The sequence below is a fragment of the Passer domesticus genome, chromosome 1, assembly GCF_036417665.1.
Source record: "Passer domesticus isolate bPasDom1 chromosome 1, bPasDom1.hap1, whole genome shotgun sequence".
Classification (NCBI taxonomy): Eukaryota; Metazoa; Chordata; class Aves; order Passeriformes; family Passeridae; genus Passer; species Passer domesticus.
The window spans coordinates 3,026,464-3,048,452 of NC_087474.1; the positions used below are offsets into that span (position 1 = coordinate 3,026,464).

The 21,989-nt window shown below is 40.2% G+C and overlaps 1 protein-coding gene across 1 annotated transcript in view; it reads right to left on the minus strand.

Moving 5' to 3' along the window:
* MINDY4 (MINDY lysine 48 deubiquitinase 4) overlaps positions 1-21,989 on the minus strand; it is a 76,557-nt gene that overhangs the window by 3,928 nt on the left and 50,640 nt on the right. The window contains exons 16-19 of the mRNA XM_064421545.1: positions 18,071-18,134; positions 15,196-15,357; positions 5,935-6,115; positions 2,318-2,390 (exon numbers count right to left, since the gene is read on the minus strand). Coding sequence (XP_064277615.1) covers positions 2,318-2,390; positions 5,935-6,115; positions 15,196-15,357; positions 18,071-18,134 — 480 coding nt within the window. The remainder of the gene's footprint in view (positions 1-2,317; positions 2,391-5,934; positions 6,116-15,195; positions 15,358-18,070; positions 18,135-21,989) is intronic.

The window sequence follows — 21,989 nt, forward strand, 5'->3', positions numbered from 1 at the left end:
TGCACATTCCAGACATCCCAGGGCAGAATCCCACTGCTGCCACAGATGTCTGGGGCTGAGAGCCACAAGAAAAGCACTTTTACTTGTCCTTGTTTTGTGGGCCTGCAGGTTACACTGGTACCTGGTGGTGACTGGTCCTTCCAGAGGCAGCTGAAGGTTCCCTGCTCTAAACTCAGAACTGAACTCTTGTGATGTTTTACACAACAGGGACTGAAAACAGGAGCTTCCTCCGTCTGCAGAAGCAAAGCAACCCTTCTCTTCTGATAACATTATTATTATTATTATTATTGTTATTATTATTATTATTAATGGTTATTATTATTATTACTAGTAGTAGTAGTAAAAACTAAATGCAAACCCAGTCTATTCCCAGTGCAGTTTTCCCTTTAGGAGAGGGTAAGAGAAAAAAGAGCAGACAGATGTGAGGCACAGAAGTCAGTGTGTTACAGGATGGTGATGCTCAGGTATTGGAGTAAGCAATGGCCTTAATTTAATTAATTAAATTATTCAATTTAATTCAATCCATTGTCATGGATTAAACCAGAACTGAGGCATGTGAATAGAAGCAAAACTCCCAATTAACAATAAAACCAATTAATGATAGCTTATTGTCTCAGCTCTGATTGTCCAGACTGTGGAATTCTCCACTCTGCCTGAGAAATTATCCTGCATTTTTTGAAAAGAGAAGTCTTCATCATGAATTCTTCATCAAAATAAATAACAGCTCTTTGATTTATTAAAAATTGGTTTAGGGGAGTTTTCCACAGCTGTATCATAAAAAAACATTCATTTTTTTATCCCCTAAATTGCAGAAAATTTGGGTTGGTTCTTACTTTCCCTTATATGCTGTTATTTAGTTGAAAGAAAAAGTTCTTAAAACAAAAAGGAAAAAATTTAACATGAAAAACCTTTTGCAGCAAGGCCACGCTTAAATAAATACCCTCAAAGTAAAGAGAAAACATTGAAAACAAGGAGCCAGGCTGCCCAGGGTAAATCAGACAGTGCTGAGAATGCTACAAACAAAATAAATTGACACTGGAATTTGCTGGTAATTTACCTCTCAAGCAGATGAAAGCAGGGAACTTAAAATAAACAAACAGCAGCACTACCAACACTGTATAACTCTGACACAACGCCAGGAATGGAAGATACTCTAAGACTTTAAGTAGTTGCATGCATTATTCTCCCTGTGGGGCTTTCTGAAGATTATTTATAATCTTCAGAAGTTATAGATTATTTATTTTAGTTTGCAGTCATGCTGATGTGTCACTGGAAATGAGGAATCAATAAAATCTGTATGTGCAGGAAGGCTGGACTGATGTCACTGCTGTCACCTTGCAGGATGCCTCTTCTACATTTCAGTGATTTTCTGATCAACACACTGGCAGCCACTGTTCTTATTTATTTACTCTTTTTTAACTTTTTTTTTTCTTTTTTTTTTTCAGAGCAAATTGTAGCAAGGACAGGAGGGAAACTGCATGAGAAACCTGAAGCTGCCTGGCTTGCTGATTTAGTAAATGTCATGGTCTCTGACAATGAGGCTTTCACTTCTTGCTCCAGAGATATTCAGATAGTAACTTCCAAAGCCGTGCTGGGATTGATATAAAGCTGAATTTTCTGCCCAGTTAAATTTCTCCATTTTGCTTCTTCCATGTCTCACTGAGCTGAAAATGTTCCCATTAACTTCAGTATGATTTGGATGAATTGCTTATATAGACCTCAAAATGGCCATGAAAATCCCAGCATGAGAGGAATTAGCCTTGTCTGTAAGGAGAGAACATGAGCTAAGGCTTGTCAGGAATAACTGCACAAAACCTGACAATTCCTGTGCTCTCCACAGAAAACTGAGACTGTTCAATAGGGCTTCATGCATTGGGAATAACACCCAGGTCCCCCCTTTTATTCTTCAGAAAAGACTGATGAGAATGGAATAAATTGTATCCTTTTCTCATTATACCTCTGCAATCAAGCACTTCTGGGAATTAGATTTAGATTAAGATTAGATTTAGATTAGATTTAGATTTAGATGCAACCAAGCTGTGCTCTCAGACTGAATTTGGATCAGTCAGTTCTTGGTGATGGAAGTGAAGGTTCCTCTAAGAATGAACACCTTGGACAGTTCAATGTTAATTACAATAGCACACAACTAAATGTGTAAAATATATTATCACAGCCTGGTCCGTTCAGATCCTTTATGATTTTTAAGCATTAATTTTTCAGCTTTACTTGCTGATATATTTTTTTTTGATATTCCTCACATATATTACTTGTGTCAACAACTGAATGTATCGGTATGAAAAACTGTAATTTCACTTACTTTGTCCTAATACAGTGCTCAAGTGGAGGAGTAAGATCATTTTCTTTATTTTCAGGGCACACCTGAGTTGTGTCTGCAGAGACAAAACAGACATTGTTAGTGCCTGGGGAACCTTTTCTTCCTTCAGAACCCCACAGAAAAGACCTCTCAGATGGTTTGAGGCCAACCACTGCCACATCCACCACTGACCACCGTGCCTGAGCCAGGCTGGATTGCTCACACAGAGATGGTTTGAAGGAAAACCACACATCAGAAAATGAAATAATGTGCTGCAGGGCTGTCACGAGGCTTTTATTTTGCAATTGATGTTGTAATTACTGAGTAATTTTGTTACTCAAACGCTAAGGACAGTGATGGTGCTACACTTGAACAGGAAACCCCAAGTCCAGTTTGAACTGGCTTAGGACTATTCCACCCTGGAAAAGAAGGTTGTCCCTTTACTGCTCAGCAAGCAATGCACAGACAGGAGAAGAAGATGCTGTGTGGGACACCAGGGAGCCTCCCCAGGCTGTGAGCATTCCCTGGGGATGGAGAGGCCATCGCAGTGCTCCGGGGAAAACAGAGAGGTCACAGTCTGAGCCACGGCATCTGTCAACAGTGAAAGTAGAGCTGAACTTCCCAGGGACAAAACATCCTGCCACCAGCTTGGATGTCAGTCTGCTCAGCTGTTTCCTGTTTTGGAGGCAGACATTTAAACTGCAGCAGACCAGGTTTTTTTCTTTCTTTCTTTCTCCTTTTCTGTTGCCCAGCCAATGGCGCACGATGCCAAGGCAGGGTGCAGGATTTGGGTCTGCTTCAGTGAGACTGATGGAGACAGGATGGGAGGGGATTGTCCTGACCATTCACAGCTGCCAGTCTCAGATCTATCTCATGTCACAGAGAGGACCTGGCTCTCCCTTGTGTGTTGATCTGATGGGTACAAACACATGCAGAAAACTCTGGATGACTGCAAGGGTTGGAGTGGAGAGAAACAGGCAATATTTAAAAGTACATAAAGTACTGGTGGTTTTCCTCTAGGTCCTCAGGAACTCAGAGGCACACAGGAATCTTTTAAGTCTAAAAAAGCTTTTTTTATCATAATTTTGAAGAGTTTGTAACATAGAATTCAAGAATAATAAAAGCTGAAACTGTTAAGATCATCAAGTCTAACTATAAATCCAGCACCACCACCATGTTCACTATTAAACCATGTCCCCAAGTGCCACAACTACAGGTTTTTTGAACACTTCCAGGAATGGTGACTCCACCACTTCCCTGGGCAACCTCTTCCAGTGCTCCACAACCCCTTCTGTGAAGAAATTTTTCTCTAAACCTCTCCAGGTGCAACCTAAGCCACTGTCCTGACCAAATCCCTGCTAGCAGGACAGGCACTTGGTGTGGCTGCTTTTCCCAATTGTAACCAACTTTGATGAATTTTGTCACTTTTAGACTTGAATTCTTCCAATCAAAAGGTTTGAATGGAGTGTTTCCATACAATGAAACAGGAAAAAAAGCATCATAAAGGTGTACCTAAGAGTAAAAGAAAAGGAATATGCATATTCTACCCTTAATTAGTGAGAAACTGAGTGCCAGCACTGTTAAAACTCTTCTCTGCCTATCCAAAATTTCTACCCCAATGGAAAGATTTATTATTATTTTCCTCTCTTTATGATGGGATGTTGATGTCATTAACCTGCTTTTATAAAGGAACTTTATGTTTCTTGTTTACATTCTGACAAATGGTTAAGTATGAGAAGCAGGGCAAATTCTCAATATAAAGTAGCAGTCGCTGCTACTCCCAAAATGTAATTCTACTCTTCTGTCTTTTTTGCCTTTCTTGCCCAGCACAATTTCTTCAATATTTCCTGAAATGTGACCTTGATGTTAATTTTAGCTAATTATAAGCAAGATTCCCATTTTAAGGAATTCAACTTTTTTTCTCAAATAAAGCAAACAACTTTGCTAGCCAGCAGCAGGGAGATGGACCCAGCTCCTCATGCTGCATCTCCAGCTGATGCTGCTTAAACATCACCTCTTGCTGGGATTCCCACAAGGGAAATACCAGCAATATTTAGCATTCTGATATTTCCATCTGCTCCTGTGTGCTGGGTTTAGATGTTTGGCCAGTGTTACCTTTTTGGATGTAAAGTAATTACAGTTTTCTCCAGACCTAGCAAGGGATTACTGCACAGCCAGAACTAGGGCAGGGTTTTGTGGAATGATGAAAGTATTTGCATTTTTACTGTCTTTTGCAGAATTTCACAGATAACAAAGGATTTACTGGGACACATCCCTGGAAGGGGCTATGGCCACAAAAAGAGATATCTACAACTCCATGCACATTTTGGCTTTGAGGAGAAGCACAAAGGAATGCCATGACAGGTTGGAAGGCAAAGGGAAAAATTTATATGTGCTCTGGGGAATTTATCATCCAAGGATCTTAGAGGGCTTGGCAGCTCTTGATTTTGGAAACATTCCTGGTGATGGAAAGACACATTAGGATACCTGTTTTGGACCAGATGTTATGTGGCACAACACAATAGAAAAAATGTTTCTCTAGTCCTGTGCTGAGCTGTATCATCCAAGTCACTTTTATCTGGGATGTGGGAACCAGCTGGCAACCACAGTCCTGTGAAAATTGATCATTTTTGGAGCTAATATATCATGTGACCCATGCAATAGAATGACAGGGATTCTCTTTAAAGCAAGAGGATAAATAACAGGCAGGAAGATGATTGAACTCACTAACAAATCTTGTGAGGGGCTCAAACCCCCAGCACTCCCAGCATAGAAACAACTTTGCTACATGGACTCAAGAAGAACATAAAGCACCCACCCCGTGCAAAAACCTGGATGTTGGTGCAAATAAGGAAGAGAGAAAACTTATTTCTAAAGACTAGACTGCAGCAGAGTGGCTCCTTAAGATTGAGAAGGAATTTGGTTATCAAAGAATCATGGGCAAGATTGTATAAATGTACCAAAGGAAAGAAAACAAAAGGTGAGTAGGATATTATTAGCAAACAGGGATTTAGTGGTGGAGAATGTGTTGAAGTAGGTGCTTTCTAAGGATCAGAATACTCATCCAAATGCCTTCCAGTTGAACAAGTATTTACTGTAAAAGCAGCTGTGTAATTTGGCATGGTTTCCTGACAGAAGGAGAGTAACAAGTTGGAAGATCTTTTGCAGGCTTGTGCTTCCAGGCAGGTAAGAGGCTAAACTTTTTTAGCAGATTACTGGCATCTTCTTGCCTTGGAGACAAGGATTTCATGTTTCCTCACCCTCTCTGCTCATTTTCCTACAGGCATTTAGGGTGAGGAACTGGAGACCTGCACTTTCTGCTACTGTGAGATGATGTGGAGGAGAATGGGAGCAGAGAAATATATTTTGTAGTCCTGGAAGCATGAATTTTTGCTTTTTGCCAGTGTGTATGAAGTGACTCGTGCTCACTGTTAACCATTCCAGGAACTTATCCTCAAAACTTCCTTGTGAAATATAATTAATGACCAAAACTAATTACGGAAATTAGGCAACACCACACAAATTAACATTCCCTGCCTGCACCCATCACTGTTTGTATTATTGGAGCCTCCTTTCTGCCCCCCCAGAGGTGAAATACAGACTCAGGGAGCTGCTCATACCCACTGTCAAGCGAATCTCTTCATCCTGGTTGGCCAGGCCATCGTAGTAATAGAGATCAAACCTCCTTCCCGTCTTCCAGTCGCTGAGCAAATCCTTCTCCAAACAGAAAAGCACACTGAAGTGGCTTTCACTGCAGACCAGCCAAATTGGGTACTTGGGGGTCTTCAAGTAACAACCAACCTAGAGGAAAAATACAAAATAGCAGAACGTCACTGGGGTTGGGGGGAGAAACAATTCATTGTGGAAAACATAAAATTTGGAAGATATTTATTTGTTCTAGTCTACAAACACTAATGAAGGCTCATTAGAGACTGTTGATGAAGCAGACCAGTGCAGCTCTGGTAAATCATGGAGTATATAAAGGAAATAATAGGTCTTGAGTTGTGGCAGGTAAGGAAATGCAGTTGTAGTGCTCTTACAGATACAAGATCAGAATCCATATGAGCTGAACCAACAGGAATCATGTCCTCTGCAACAACTGTAAAACCACAGGAATAGTGGCTGTGAACCACCCTCCTAGTTCACAGTGCAAACTTGTATTTTCAGCTACAGAAGAAAGAAAACAGAAGCATTTGTTTTGCTTCGTTATTCTTAAAAATGAAATATGGTCATGGGAAAATAAAACTTTAACCAAAGCCTTTTCTAAGCCTTAGTCCTTCTTTTGAAACTGTATTTATAAGTAACCTGAATATTCTCTAAGAAAGTGTATAAAAACTTACACATCAATTCATAGATGTTTTAAACTAGAATACTCAAGAGATTTAATCTATAAGGGATGGAGGAAGGGGATACCAGCAGCACTGCAGCTGGGTTTTCTACCTTTGAGAAATTGCTTAGGGAAACTGAAATCTGAAATTAAACATTTTGTTTTCAGTGGAATCGTTTTGCTTTCAGTCATTTTGCTTTTCACTGAAAAAATTTAACAGAAAACTTTAACAGAAAAATTCTCATACATGATTTCTAGCTATAGACTTGTGGATGCAGCTCCTACAGTGCAGCCCTCAGTTCTCCACCCTGGGCACAGGGGCAAATGGCAAAAGCCAAAAGGCAGAAGCCAACATTATTTCTGTTGTAATCAAAACTCTATCCAGCACCCTAAGTGATAAGCAGTTTGTGCTTTCATCTTGATGGACATTTAGAATTTATATCTGAAGTGTTGCAAGTGCAAATTTAGCTGCCTTCCACAACAAGAATTTCTTCTGATGTTAGATAACAAGTCTCCAGCTAATTAAGTAACTGTTCCCTGACTCATTACTTTGCTAATATCTATTTAAAACAGCCTTTTATACAACAGTTTTGCTTTTTATGTAAATTCTTGGCTTAGAAGCAAAGAATTTTTTACAAGCTTCCAATAACACTCGTAACAGGAGTTATCAAAAAAGAAAATACGCATTTTCAACAAAAGATGGCAAATTAGAGGGACACAGATGAAAAGATTCAGTCTCACAAACATGCATATTTTAATATTCAGATAAGTCAAAGCCAAAAAGAACAGCCAGTCTCCTCCTAAAAATGCGTTCTTCCTACGTTTGTCTGCAAAAGGAACTTCCCAGCTTCATCAAAGAACATTTGACAAAGATTAGAGAGATGCAGAATTTTCAAAGCAACGTCCACTCCAGCTCTCACTCACATGAACCATCCCCCTGAAGCCAGGACAAGCTGTTCAGATGATTGAGGGCTGCAGGAACCTTCTCCAAAAATGTGCAGTTTTCAATTACAATCTTTGCAGAAAGCAGCGAGGGCATGAACTTTGAAACAACTCAGAGAGTCTAAAAATATTGTAGCTCAAATCCTCCTCTGCCAGAAGAAGGGAGAAGTCTTTGTTTTGGTCACATCAATTTAAGCAACTGAAGATTAGCTGCTGCCTTTGACACCAAGAAAATATTGTACAAAATATAATGTGGAACCATGCTGCTGACAAGGTAAGGACAACCCTCACTGTGAGGGTTCCTTTGGCTGCTTCTTCAAGCATCAGTTGTCATGTGGAGCAGAACCACTGAGTCATTTGGGTTGGAAAAGACCCCCAGGACCATGGAGCCCAGCCTCTGACTGAACATCACCTCGACAACCAGAGCAGAGCACTGAGTGCCACATCCAGTGGTTTCTTCAATACTCCCAGGAATGAGGACTCCACCACCTCCCTGGGCAGCCCATTCCAACATCTGACCACACTTCTAGTGAAGAAATTCCTGCTGGTGTCCTGCCTGACCCTCCCCTGGTGCAGCTTGAAGCCGTTTTCTCTTGTCCTGTCACTTGTTGCCTGGGAGAAGAGACTGACCCTCACTTCAGCACAGCTCCTGTCAGGGAGTTCAGGGAGCAATAAGATCATCCCTGAGCCTCCTTTTCTCCAGGCTCACCACCCCCAGCTCCCTCAGCAGCTCCTCACAGGACTAACTCTCCAGACCCTTCCCATACACTGAATTATGCCCTCATTTCACTTCTCCAGCTGGTGAGGCCTGAGGGCTTCCTCAGCTGCATGACCAGCCTGCTTGGTGGCAGTAATACTGGGTAAAACCTGGAATAAAACATGGAATAAAATCTGGAATAAATCCCGGAAACAGGACAGGGAAGAACACCCAGTGTTCTGACTCCTCAGGAAACCCCTCAAACCCCTCAGCAGTGTCTGTGTCATCCAACAAGAGCCTGGCAGAGAACAGAGCTGACTGAGACCCCTTCTTTCCAGTGTCTTCCCTACATCTGTAGGGCTGAATTCCAAAGGCAAATACAGCATATGTGACTTGCATCCTTTTCATTATTTTTTTTTTTTTATATAAGAGCTCAATTGCTGTGTTTTTATCACTATTCAAGTGTTGGTTTTCCAGCAGCCTCATTACTCATTTTCAGGCATAAGGAAAGTAAGGAGAGAATGAATGAGGTGTCCTTTCCCGCTGCATTTCTTAATTCCTATGGAGACTTCCCTAACCCTGATCCTCTCCCTTGCAAAGCCCTCAAGAATGCTCACAAATTTCAGAAACATCGTTCTGATCTTTGGGAAACATCAACTTTTCAAAAGCAAGCACCTTCAAAGGGCTCATTCTCCCTCTGATATCTCTGTGTATTCACACAATGGTGAAATTCAACCTACAGACAAGTGTTTATTGCTGGAGAATTATCCCAAAAGATCTGCCAGAGTGAGTGAATGCCCTAATTTGTTCCTTGAACAAGGCCAACTTTTGCCATATGTATTAAAAAAAAACCAACCAAACAACCAAAAAAAAACCCCAAAAACCAAAACAACAACAACAAAAAAAAAACAATAAAAAAGCAAACAAAAAACCCCCAAAACAAACAACCACGAGAATGTGATAACAAAACCAAGCAGGATTACTGGATATGATCTGATGGCATTTTTCTCCAGGTTTTATCACTTAACATAATTTCACTCCCTTGCTTGTAGGACTTTACTATTCATTTTTTAGTTATAATCAAACACTCCTTTTGTGTTTCTTTCCCTGAATACAGCTGCTAGAGATGTTTATTTGAGAAGCAATCACAGCGTGTAATGGTTCCACAGAGGGCTGGGTTCTGCCAAACTGAGGAATTTTTGGTAGGATTGACAGGCAAAAAGATAATTACACCAAGCTTTCAGAGTTACAGGCAACAGCCCATTGTTTGTCCTGTCAGGGTTTTATTCCCCACAGCTGCAGTGACCTTTTCTGAATGAATATTGAACAATGTTCCAGGGGTGCTCACAGTGAAGTGTCAGTGGTGTAAAATCAGCCACGTTTTCAGCAGCCCTTGGGGAGCAGTGACCCCACTGACCCAGGTCACCCCAGAAACAGCAGCTCAGCCACATCCCTACTGTGATAATTAAGGGACACTTAATTATGGGTGAGGGTGAAGTTATTGCCATTGCCAAATACTTGATTTCAATCAGATTGAGAAAACTAAAATTATTGCTTATGATATCTGACATTCAGAGTATGCACTATGCCAGATGAGACAGAAATTGAAGAGTTTTTAGCCATAGATTTATAAAATAATAGCAAACACTACTGCTACACTGGAGCCTTAGGTAATTTCTCTGCAGCTTTGGATCATTTTTTTTGTTTTCCTTTTTTTTTTTGGTTTTTTTGGGTTTTTTTTTTCAGAAAAGGAAATCTTTCTGATAATGTACTGGGGGAAAAAAAAAAGGACATGACTGATGACAAACAGAAAGAGATGTGGGTTAAACCCTAGGATTCCCAAAGCAAAGAGACTCCTGGAAAGCACTGGCTTCTGATTAAAGGTCCCTTATACTGCCATGGTGTGAAAGGCAGCAGATGTGGAAAGGAAAAAGAAAACAGAACTCAGGGGGCTAGGCAGCCTCAAGATCTCCTCTTTATCCCTGTCCCATTCAGCTGCTTTTCTGGAATGTCCCAAAAAATGAAGAAATCTTGAGGGAGATTCAGACCCTCCCCCAGGTTTCAGCATTTTGCCATTTCCTGACTACACACAAAGTTTATAGCCCACTTCAGGGAGTTACATCACTGCAATGACAAGGACAGGGCAGGATTCAGCCCACAGAACAATTCTGCATTTATTTCTGGGCCCTCTAATGCAAGTTAGCCCTCAGGCTTTGGCTGTAAAATCAAATAAGCAAGAGATGGGTATTGTCAGCAATTTAGACCCTCCCACTCACCAGTGATGCAGGATTTGGCTGAACTCCTACCGGAAGCATTTTCATCCTAAAAAGCACCTCAAGTGAGATGGGATAAATCCAGATCCAAATGCAGGTGTTTATAATCTAGAGAGACATGTGGGAAATATCTGACTTCTCATTTTCTGCTTTACCTGTTTGCAAAGCACGCAGAGCTCTTCTAAACATGTGGGCTTTGTTACCCTCATTGTCTAAAATAAAAACTCTGTGATTCTGTTTCATTTGGAAGGATGTTGACAGGGAAGCAATGCCAATACCCCAGCAACAGTGACTGGCCTCTGGGAAAACAACTGGCCATAACTCAGAGGACAATAGGCTTTCATTAAAGAAAAGTTCCAGGCTAGAAAAGGAGATGTAAAAACAAGGAATGAAGAACAGATTTTCTCAAAGACCAATGCTTTGTCAGCCTTGTTTCAGTCACATTTGAATGTACTCCATGTTTTTGCCCACAGTGATGCTCACTGAAGTCTTACATAAATAGCAGCTTCCTCTGCTGCACCTACAGGGCACAACTTTTACCCCTATTCATGAAAAATAAATGGAAAATTGGAGCCAACCATCAGTTTCCATTTTGCACTTGTGTGTTTTTGTGGCTGGTTTCTTAGAGGAGGTGGTTAAAACCCTCTTTCCAAACTTTCCCCTCCACAACCCCACCAATGGCTTGGCTTGGATCCAGCCCATCTGATGGGGAAAAGGAATTGTTTAGGGGACACATCTCCCTGGGAAGAAGGTTATAGGAGGGCAAAACCACAGGTGAGGTCCCAGGAGACAGAGCATGAGTGCTGAATTTCATCATTCAGGCCTTGTCACAGCACACAGTGGTTTCTTCAAAAGGACCAAAGATAATATTTCCCATCTGTGGAATTTTAATGAATAAATTCTGTTTGTTTCTGTTGCTTTGCTCTGGTTTTTTGAAAAGAAATAGGGAAAATGTGTGCAGCTTCTTTGTCAATGCTCTCCCCATTTTCAGAGAAGCAAAAACTAAAAAGCACCAGGTCCCTTGAAGTCTGGGACAGTCAGGAATCTGAGTAGGGTGAATTTGGGAGGTCAGACAACAGGAGGTTTAACTGACAGGACACCTTAAAGCAGGAGAGAACTGGTGAAAACAAAGACAAAGTGACAAATAACTTTGAATATTTCCATTTTTTCACATACAACATCACATACCCAAAGCAGTTTGAAAAAACATTTCAGATGGACGGTGAAATTCATCAGCCAGCACCACACTGCCTTTAAAATGAGAGATCCAGACTGTACTCATCCCAGTTCAGCCAGGAGCCTGCTGGATGTCTCACTGGGATGAGCACTTTGACTTTTATTCACCCATTACCCCTCTGTGTAAAGTGGAAATGTCACTTGCCACTCTTGCAAAGCACAGATCCGCTAATAGGAAATGACATGTAAATGTTATATATTATTGTTATTATTATCATTACTCATGTTAATTAGCACTGTGGTGTTTGTTAATTGTTTGTTAAGATTATTAAAGAATTAGCAAGTTATGAATGATAATAATGATAAGAATTTGTTAAATTTATTACCTAAAAATGAAGATTATTTTTCCCTTTTTCCTGTTATTTAATGACCTGGCATGAGGAGCCTCTTCTTAAAATTCTTCCTACTTTTAACATCTCAAAACACTTTGAAATGAAAATTTCATCATTCTAAGTCTTTTCACCAGCAATTTTAAAGTGGCATTTAGGCCAAAGGCTCTGACCCAAACACAGGGATTTTCTCATCCAGGAGTGCTAAAATTGGTCCTGTGCCTCATCCCCTTCTCCAAGATCTTTTCTCTGCTGAGAAACCACTCAGCTTCCCTGAGACTGAACTGCTGCGTGCTGCAGCTCAGCAGACAGAGCAAAGCCCCAGCAATTTCATGTGGAAATGTTCCTATTGCTTGATATGCTCTAAATAAATCCCAGGGAAACTAAAATCTCAATCTGGGCTTCTAAGTCAAATGTGTAAGACCACATGGAATTGATATTGCTTAGCACACAGAAAAGAAACACCAAGATGTGTAACTTGCCTACTGAAAAGTAGCAGAATTGGACTTTTAGCTTTTTCCCCCCATTAAAATCCAGAATCTCACTGTGAAACTAAATGTTTGCACATGAAACAGATGGAATGGATCCATCTGTCATTGTGAAACAATTTGCAGCAAGTAATTACACTGCAAAAACTCCACAGGGTTTGGTGATACGTCAGGACTGGGAGTGATGACTGAACATGAACAATTCCAGACAAATTACTCGGGGCACACGTTTTTCTCATCAGCAAAGATAACACAGGATCCACTGGAGGAGATGAATGGATGGGGAACAGAGGGATTCTCCAGGCTGGAAGAAAAGAGATGGATCGTTTTCTTTGGATTTGCCACTGTAGGAGTTTGAGGATTAATTTAAAATATCTGCAAGTCAGAAGCCATGCCAAGGGAGTTGTGGATTACACACAAATGTTCTACATTAGAAAAATGAGATAAAATGGTAGAAAAGTCTTCTTCCATGTGGATTTACTGCATCTAGCCTGGAATCTTGAATATCCCGTCCTAAATGTGTTGGCAAGTTGGAACAAGTCTAGAGCAGGGAAATAAAAACAAGCTTTGGACAGGATGTGCTGATGAAAAAGGGAGGCACTCTTACATCAGCTGCAAATGCCCAGAGGATGGGGATCAATTGTTTAGGGGGCAGGTTGGATTATGAGCAAAATTATAATTAGAGGAAACTAAGTAAATGAAGAGTCTGATTTATTAATAGTATTTCCAAACACAGGCTGTGTAGTAGATATGAAAATCTCCAAATACACAAGAACCTGTAAATCTGTATTTGCATTTATTCATGTTTTAGAGTAGAGATGGATGAGCAGAACTGTAAGATCACAGTTATATGCACTAAAATAAATGAAAAAATATCCATCTGAACAAAAAGGCAGGAACTTCATGGATCCAGATTTTTAAAAGAAACTCTGCTATATAACAGGACACAAAAATATCCTGAGTTATCCCCTGAGAGATTGGCTGGATGTGACCTAAAGGGAGTTTTCTGACTCCAGTGCCTATGATTCACCATACAGCAGGCTCAGGATTTTCTTACTCCTGGAAACAAAAAATAAACCCAACCAAAATTGACAGTCCTTTTCCATGGCTGGCTTCAGTTACCAGCTCAGAGCCACACTGTAATTGGATGCTGAGAGGAATAAAAGAGTCACTTTGAAAGACAAACTCTATTCTCAGTTCCACCTCTGCAAACTGCCACTGACATTTCTTTTTCCTGAACTGCTCTAAATTTTATAACAGGAAGCAGAATCTGGCCCCTCATGCTGAAGCCACAGTGGAGACTCCCCAGTTTTGGGCCAAAATCCACCAGAATCTGACTTTTGTCCCAGTCCTAAGCAGACATTGCCTCTGAACTGAAATACAGAGAACACCCAGATGTTCTTAATAAAAAGCGGGACCATTTGCAGCAGATGCCCAACTAGTGCAGACTCTTAAAAATAAAAAAAAAGGAAACTATGTCTACTGGAGTTTCTGGAACTGATTAAGTCACTGGCTTGGAAAAACAGATCCTTGCTCATGAGTCCAGCTCCCATGCAAGAGCCCAGCAGTGGAAAGAGATCCCCTCTACCATATAATTTGCAGAATAACTGGAAAATGGTGTCTAAATCTCTGGGTAACTTATTTTATTTTTAGAGGGCAGGTGGGTAAGAAATAGCTCTTACCTGCCCTGACCTCATTTACCATTTTGCTACTCCCGAGTCATTTTCCTCACCGGAGAATGGAAAAAATGCTGGAGTGGTGCATAACCATTTTTTGAGGGTTTAAATGTCACAATGTTTATAGAAAAGAAAAAGAAGTGTGAACTAGACACATAAGCTTATTTATTTTAAGTCTGCTCTGTTCTGAATTAATCTGATTTGGGTACACTGATAAGCTGTCTTGACTGAATTCAAGGCTTTTGTAATCCTGTGAATAATGTAAATAATTGTGTTAATTAAAAATAACAAAATCTGTAGTTTGCCAGCAGCAGGAGAATGTAGCTGACTTCAGCCACATGGGAAGGAGTTAAAATCAAGCTTTGTTTTCAGTCACACATTGATATCAGATCAGTAAAAACACATCCTTTGGTAATCACTTTCAAATTTATAGAGGTGCTGCTGCTGCAAATGCAGGTGGGGCTGCTACAAGTATCTAACAAAAGCAAGAGAATTCCAAATAATATTCCTGGATCCAACACAAGATTGGCTGTTTGGGACAGAACATGTCTTTAGGAAAGATGTCCATCCTGCCATCCTCCTCTTGATGGAGAAGTAGTGAAATCCTCACACAGGTTTTTCCTGAAGTAAATTAATACTTGTCACTCCTTTGAAAGTTTTAATCTGTCTTTTCATTTTCATGATGACTGCAATTAAAATATGACTATCAAAAGAAATTAAATGGAACAATCTCACTGCATTAACAGCTATTTTAGCTGTCTTTAATTTTTTTTTACTGGTAACAGAACCACCACTACAGCACAGAAAAGACAAACTGAGCCAAGCCAGCAATTTCTTTGCTGCTTTACTTACTCCAAGCTGATTTTAAAAGTAATTGTTTTCTTTTTAATTGAATTTTTAATGGAAAGCATACCTGACAGACATCATAATGCTCAAACAGGGACAGCAAACCAATGTCACTGCGACTCGTGATGCCTTTCAAAATGGTGATATTGCCATTCCCAGAGTCCAGCTCGATCACATTGTTGAAAACATTGGACACAGCTTTGCCAGTCAAAAGCAAGTTCACCAATTCCTGTTTGGGACATGTTTGAAACAAATTAAAAAAAAAAAAAAAAAAAAAAAAAAAGAAAGAAAAAAAAAAAAAGCAAAACCGAACAACAATTGATCAGCACAAGACTGATTCAGAATTGATGTGAAGTTACACATGTACATGACCCCCAGTTTATGGGTTGGCTTTAGGTTTATGGATAGGATTAAAATTGGTTATAAAAAGATTCCAGATATTTTGGTCAAAGTCTCCCAAAATAAAATGAGGATATTATAAAATCACAGAATATCCTGTGTTGGAAGAGACACACAAGGATCACCCAGACCAGCTCCTGGACCTGCACAGACACCCCAACAATCCCACCCTGTTCCTGAGAGCTTTGTCTAAATCCTCCTGGAACTCTGGCAGCCTTGGGGCTGTGACCATTCCCTGGGAGCCTGGGCTGTGCCCAGCACCCTCTGGGGGAAAAAACCTTTCCCATCTGTGGGTTGAACTTTTTGTCCAAAAGGATTGATGCCTCAAGTTTTAGCTCTTATATTTTCAGATTCTGTGCTGCTTTAGTGTGTGGGTCTGAGCTTCACATCAGGGCATGGTGAGCTCTCTGCACAGAGCAGGGAGACAAAACAATTCCTGCTCCAGCTGGGCACCAAGGACAAATGATCCAAATCTCAGCCCAAGAGCACAAACCCCGTGGGCTGCAGAGAGAAAAACAAGCAGGATGGGACTGCAGGGGCTGCAGCTGGGATTGGACACTGAACTGCAATGTGCACATGGAGCAGAGCTGAGCCCAGGGAGAGACCCCGGCAGCGCTCGTGCATTTTGGGACCATTTGGGTTCATCTTGGGTGCAGCCCTGGCTGGGCTCCGGTGCTGCCCAAGGTGGATCCGTGGAGGAGATCCTTTGAATAAATCCCTGCTTTATTCTTTAGCTCTGTCCAGTCTCTGTTCTAGGTCAGCCTTCCCAAGGCATGAGGATGCTGTGAGAGACAGTAGTGAAAGCTTTGCTGAAGTCCAAATATTAGAGGAGTTTTCAATTTTCATCCTTCTGGACGCAAACTGCTGATAATTTATTTGCTCTCACATCCAACTCTCAAACATCTCATGTAAGTGTTGTTTTGGGGTTCTTTTAATAAAAATGTTTTGGTGTCCCTTCTTCTGTACAATGAAAAGTACAGCATGAATTACATAAACTCAAAGCCTGTCCAGTACTACATGTCATTTCTGTATGTGCTTAGTGATGTATTTTGTATGTTGGATAAGATCTGTAAAATTATGATTCTTTCTCACTGACTATTTCTGGATTAAATTAAGTCTCCTTCAGTAAGACATTTACCCGTATGGACCCTGATCATTAAGATATTGATATTTCCTAGAGATATTGATTATTTTTATTGATTATGTTATTATTATTTTATTGATTATTATTATTGATTATTTCCTCTCCAGTTGAAGCAGGGGTGTGTCTAAGGCTAAATACCTGTGACAGGGTGGGTGGCATTTGCACATGTGAGGGTGCCTCAAGTTCAAGAACAGAGATATGGGATATTTTTCTCAGCTAAAATCCCACCAGGGCCAGCTGGGGTGCATGACAGCAGAGCTAACAGCAGACTGTGCTGTAGCAGTGAACCAGCTCACTATTAATAAATAACATATGGCTAAAACCAGGAGGGGAAATAACAAAGAGAAAGTTTCCAGAAAAAAATACTGCAAATTACCATACCCAAAGACATTAATAACTCTGGTATGGCCAGTTTGGAACTGGTTTTAAAACCACTGCACACAGTTACAACTCTGTGTTTCTCCTGAAGGATTCTCTAGACTTTACAGGCTTTTAATGATATTTTTAGCACTTTTATTCAACATCACTGATGTTCTACCACCTTCTTGAGGAACTATTGTGTGGTCAAAGCACAAAAATCCCCTAGCAATAAGAGAGGAGCATGAAGCTTGTCTTTGGCAGCTAGAAGGGCAAGAGATGAGATCCTGGAATCACTGAGGAGCTGTAGGATCAGACATGGAACCTCAGGCACCTTTCGGGAGGGCAGGGAGGGAACACAGCAATATCTCAGCACTGAAATCAACCAAGGAGTCCCAAAGAGGCAGATGAGAGAAGTGTGAGGACATGGACACACAGGTACAGGTACAGGCACATGCAGGCCAAAAAAACAGCCTGCAAAGCAGAACCTCCGAAAGCAAAGACAACGTGTCAAAACACGAGGGAAAAGAGAAAAGGATGAAGGTGCCTGACAATGTGGGAATAAGGGAAAAAACCAAAAATAAATTGGTGGAGATTTTATAGCATAAATCTCCACCAATTTATTTTCATAAATCATTTTTTTCCCCATACCTAAAAGGGCTGCAAAAGAGCTGGAAAGGGACTTTTCACAAGGACATGGAGTGATGGGACAAGGGGGAACGGCCTTCAGTGTGTAGCTTTAGCTGATATTAGGAAGAAATTCTTCACTGTGAGGGTGCTGTAATCCTGGCATAGGTTGCCATGAGAGAAGGTGGATCCCCATCCCAGGAGATGTTCAAGAAGGGCTGGATGGGTCTTGGAGCAAGCTGGGATAGGGAAAGGTTGGAAGGGTTGAAATAAGATGAGCTTTAAGGTCCCTTCTAACCCAAAGCATTCTGTGAATCTATGACTTTATGACTGAAAAATAAGAAATCCATCTCTTCCCAGAGGTCAGTTCACAGCAGAGGCACAGGACATCCCCAAAACTGGACCTTTAGCTCACCTGGGTGCAGTAGCCATGGCTGCCGATCAGGCGATTCGTGAGCACGTCGAAGTCATTGCGCACCCTGAAGAGGAAAACACAAATGTAAAACCAATTAAATTTCAATACAACTGCATCTTTTCACAGGCCTAACATCTCTAAATCTTACTGAAAAACAAAGCCAAACTATTTCCCAACCATAAATATAGCCTTGCATTTTTTGAGTCCTTTCAAGGTGATTTTTTACATGGAAAAAAAAAAACAAACCAAAAAAAACCATCTCAACTAAACCTATGGGAAGCAGAAGTTTGGTAGAGCTTGAAGGAAACAGCTGCAGAGAAGAAAAGAAGTCATTGTCACCACTAGTTAGAATTTTAGAAATTAGAATTACTGCACTGTTTGTGTGACAGAATCACAGAATGGGCAAGGATGGAAGGGACCTCTGGAGGTCCCTTTGTCCACCCCACCTCTGGTACCTGTAGCCAATTTTTTTCCATCCACATCTGGATGGTTTCTGAATCTCTCTAAGGAGACAGACTCCACAAAATATCTGGGCAACACATTCCAGTACTCGGATAAGATCTGCTGTTTGCTACTCCTACCATAAATACTTGTAATATATCCATACAATCTATACACTACATTGTCCATGAAAAAAAGAAAAAAAAAAGAAAAAAAAAAAAAAAAAACAAAAAACCCTCTAGGTGTACACATTTATAATGGTGCTGTGTGGCCCCTAATTATATCTTGTGACACCAAAGAGAAGTCTGTAAAACTGTATTGCCCATAATTATGGAGTAATGTGTCCCCAAACTAAGTTCACTATCTCATAACTCCTGGAATTACTGAATTAGTGATTGGTTGATGGCCTAAACCATAAAGGTTGTAAGTGTGATCAATTTTTTATCCTGCAGATATAATGGAATTGCAAACATTATTTTATACATGAATAAATGTTTAATCTAGGTTTGAGGAAAATCAATGTACTATGTTCTGGGGGAGTTGTGGCAATAAAACCCACTGATTAATTCTATGGGTCATAAAAAAGCTATTTTCCTTCAGTATCAAATATGCTGATCTCAATTGTTTTGACTCTATCCTTATTTTAATATTGCTACTGAGGTGGAGAGAATGCCTGAATACTGATCAATTAAAACTTAGTTATTCTACACACATCCAGGCTCCTCATTCCCATTTGACTTGCCAAATCTATGCATACAAATATCCATATTTTTTGACAATTGGCACAATTAATTTTGTTTTAAAATGAAAATATTTTGTTTCTGACAAATCAGGAGTTGAATTGATGTGGTCAGGGTAAAGCTAGCTGGAAATTTTCCCTTAACATTGACACACATGCTCCATTAAAAATGTATTTATTAAGTAAAAAGTCAGGACATTTCCTGTCTTCATCCCAAACTTTAGATAACTATTTTACATAGGTTTTCTTTGAATGCCAAAATCAGAATGTAACATATAATTTCAAGGTTTACAACCCTAAAAGTATTTAAAATAATGTTTAAAAAGTCACAGTCATGGAATCACAATTCCCAAACATTAGATAATTATTTTCTCACAGGATTTCTTTGAATATAATGTACAATTTTGAGGTTTAAAGCCCTAAAAGTATTTAAAATAATCTAAAGAAAGTCAAAGTTGTGGAATCACAATTTCCAAACTTTAGATAATTATTTTCTCATAGGATTTCTTTGAATGTAACACATAATTTCAAGGTTTACAACCCTAAAAGTATTTAAAACAATTAAGAAAAAAGTCATAGTCATGGAATGACGAGTCTCATTTTGAAAAATGCATTTTATCCCTTTTGTAAAAACATATTTCATCCCTTTAAAAAACACATCTTAAAGACAATTCACAAGTCAGTGTCAGACATAACAAAGTGCCACTGACGTCTCTTGCTCGTGTGAAATCAAAGGAAAGGCTGGGGAAAGTGTGCCCGTGACATGGAAAACTCCCTCGTGCACCACTGCAAGGCATGGATGGGATGATAAAAATCTTTGGATTTTGGCCATTTTTCAGTTTTAGCAACGGCCTCATCTCGCCAGCGCCGCGGGCAGAATGTCCAACATGCGTCAGTCGGGGACGAGGGGACATACGCCACACACAATGGCAGGAAGCTCTAATTCCATCTGAAGGCACAAACAATCTGGGAGTCTGGAGGTGGATCTCAGCTCCTGCAGAAGAAGGACAACATCTGCCTTCGCAATCAGCCCCGCTGCTGAGGAAACCAACGTCAGGCGCGCGGCCGCGGGATTTGCACCTCCGCTCCACGCGGGATTTACACCTCCGCTCCACGCGCCTGGGGCTCCTCTTCCCACCTGCCAAAGGCTCCCCAGCCTCTCTGCAGGTGTGTTTGTGGTGTTTCAGGTGCAAGTGCACCTCATGATTTGCAAAAATATCAGATGGTCACAATTCCGTGGGTGGTTTCTGCCACAGTGGGGAGATGTTCATTTGGGACACTCAAATCTGAAGTGTTTGTTCGTTCTGCTGTGCTGGCTATCAGATGTCAATGCAGACATCATCTATAAATTGTTATCACTAATATGACTCCCCCACCGTGGAATTTTCCATTTGTAATTTTTAAATCACTTTAGAACAGAAAGAAAACCCAATAATTCGAAGCCAGGAGCCTTTTAATAATCCAAATGATCATCAGACGATTTAAGGCTTGACTCCCTGAATTCCTTTTTAATTTACAGCCCATGTGCTGCTGTAACAGAATCACAGCTCAATAAACAGACACTAAAAAGCAACAGTGTTCATGGTAAATATTCCTTTCTTGTGCTGTATTATCACTATTTTCCAGTGTTGTGATAGCTCATATCCCAGCTGGAGAGATGGGTAGGAGAATGTTGGCTGCTAGAGCAGAACAGTGGAGTCTGCCTCTCCTGGTAAAATTATAAAATCTGTTTTTTTAAAAAACAATATTCAGGCAGAAAGCAAGGTACTGATTTTCTAACTCTCCTGAATAAAGATTTTAAATCAAGCATGTGCTCCATGTGCAGTTTTCAGCAGAAATCATTACCTGTGCTGACAAAAATCCAAAAGTTGACAATGAGAATTTCCTAAATTTCAGGTCACTTGTAAATCTCCCAGCTTGGTTTTTAGTTTTAGTTGTAATGCGTATGATGTGCTTTATGCCTGCATGAAACCAGGGACAACAGAGTTTGGTTTCTAAAATATGTACAGAATGTGGATGCATTTTAATATGCTCACAGAACTTAAATAATGGCAAAACTCAGCTCCACATGGTTTATTCACTCTAAGCTGTTCATTTAAAAATTATTTGTATTAAACCCTTTTTTCCCCCCCAAAAAAACCAATAATTATAAGCTCTTATCCTGAGGCTTCACCGTCCTTTCAGTCCTCATGCAAACAAAGATTTTTCTCACATTATTATCATACAAAATGAACATCATTATGTGGTGAAACCAAAAGATGTGTAAGGTGGCTTCAGAGTAAAAACTTAATATATGGCATCTGGAGAAATTTCCTCATGACAGAAATCACCAAAATACAGCTGGTGTGAATTATACCTATATTTTCATGGTTTTTAATGCTGATGGGTTTAAGGGAGGGATGCCTGAAAGTCCTTCCAGAAAATATCTTTACATATTTTAAATTCATTTTCTCTCCATGTTCCTGTTGATGAATCTGTGTTTATCTTCAGCCTGGTTGTAACTGTTGGTTTCAAGTTATAAATAATGTGTTTATAAAAGATGTTAAGTACTGAAGGTAGACAGATGTTCTGAGCCAAACCTTTGACTGCCCTGAAGTGTCACAGCCATACTGACACCATTTGCTGACTTCCAGACAGTTATTAGAAATCTGCCTAGAAATCAATCCGTTCTGGGATATAAAAATAGAAAAAAAAATCTAAAAGCTAAAGACAGATGGACAAAACCACCATTTGAAAGAA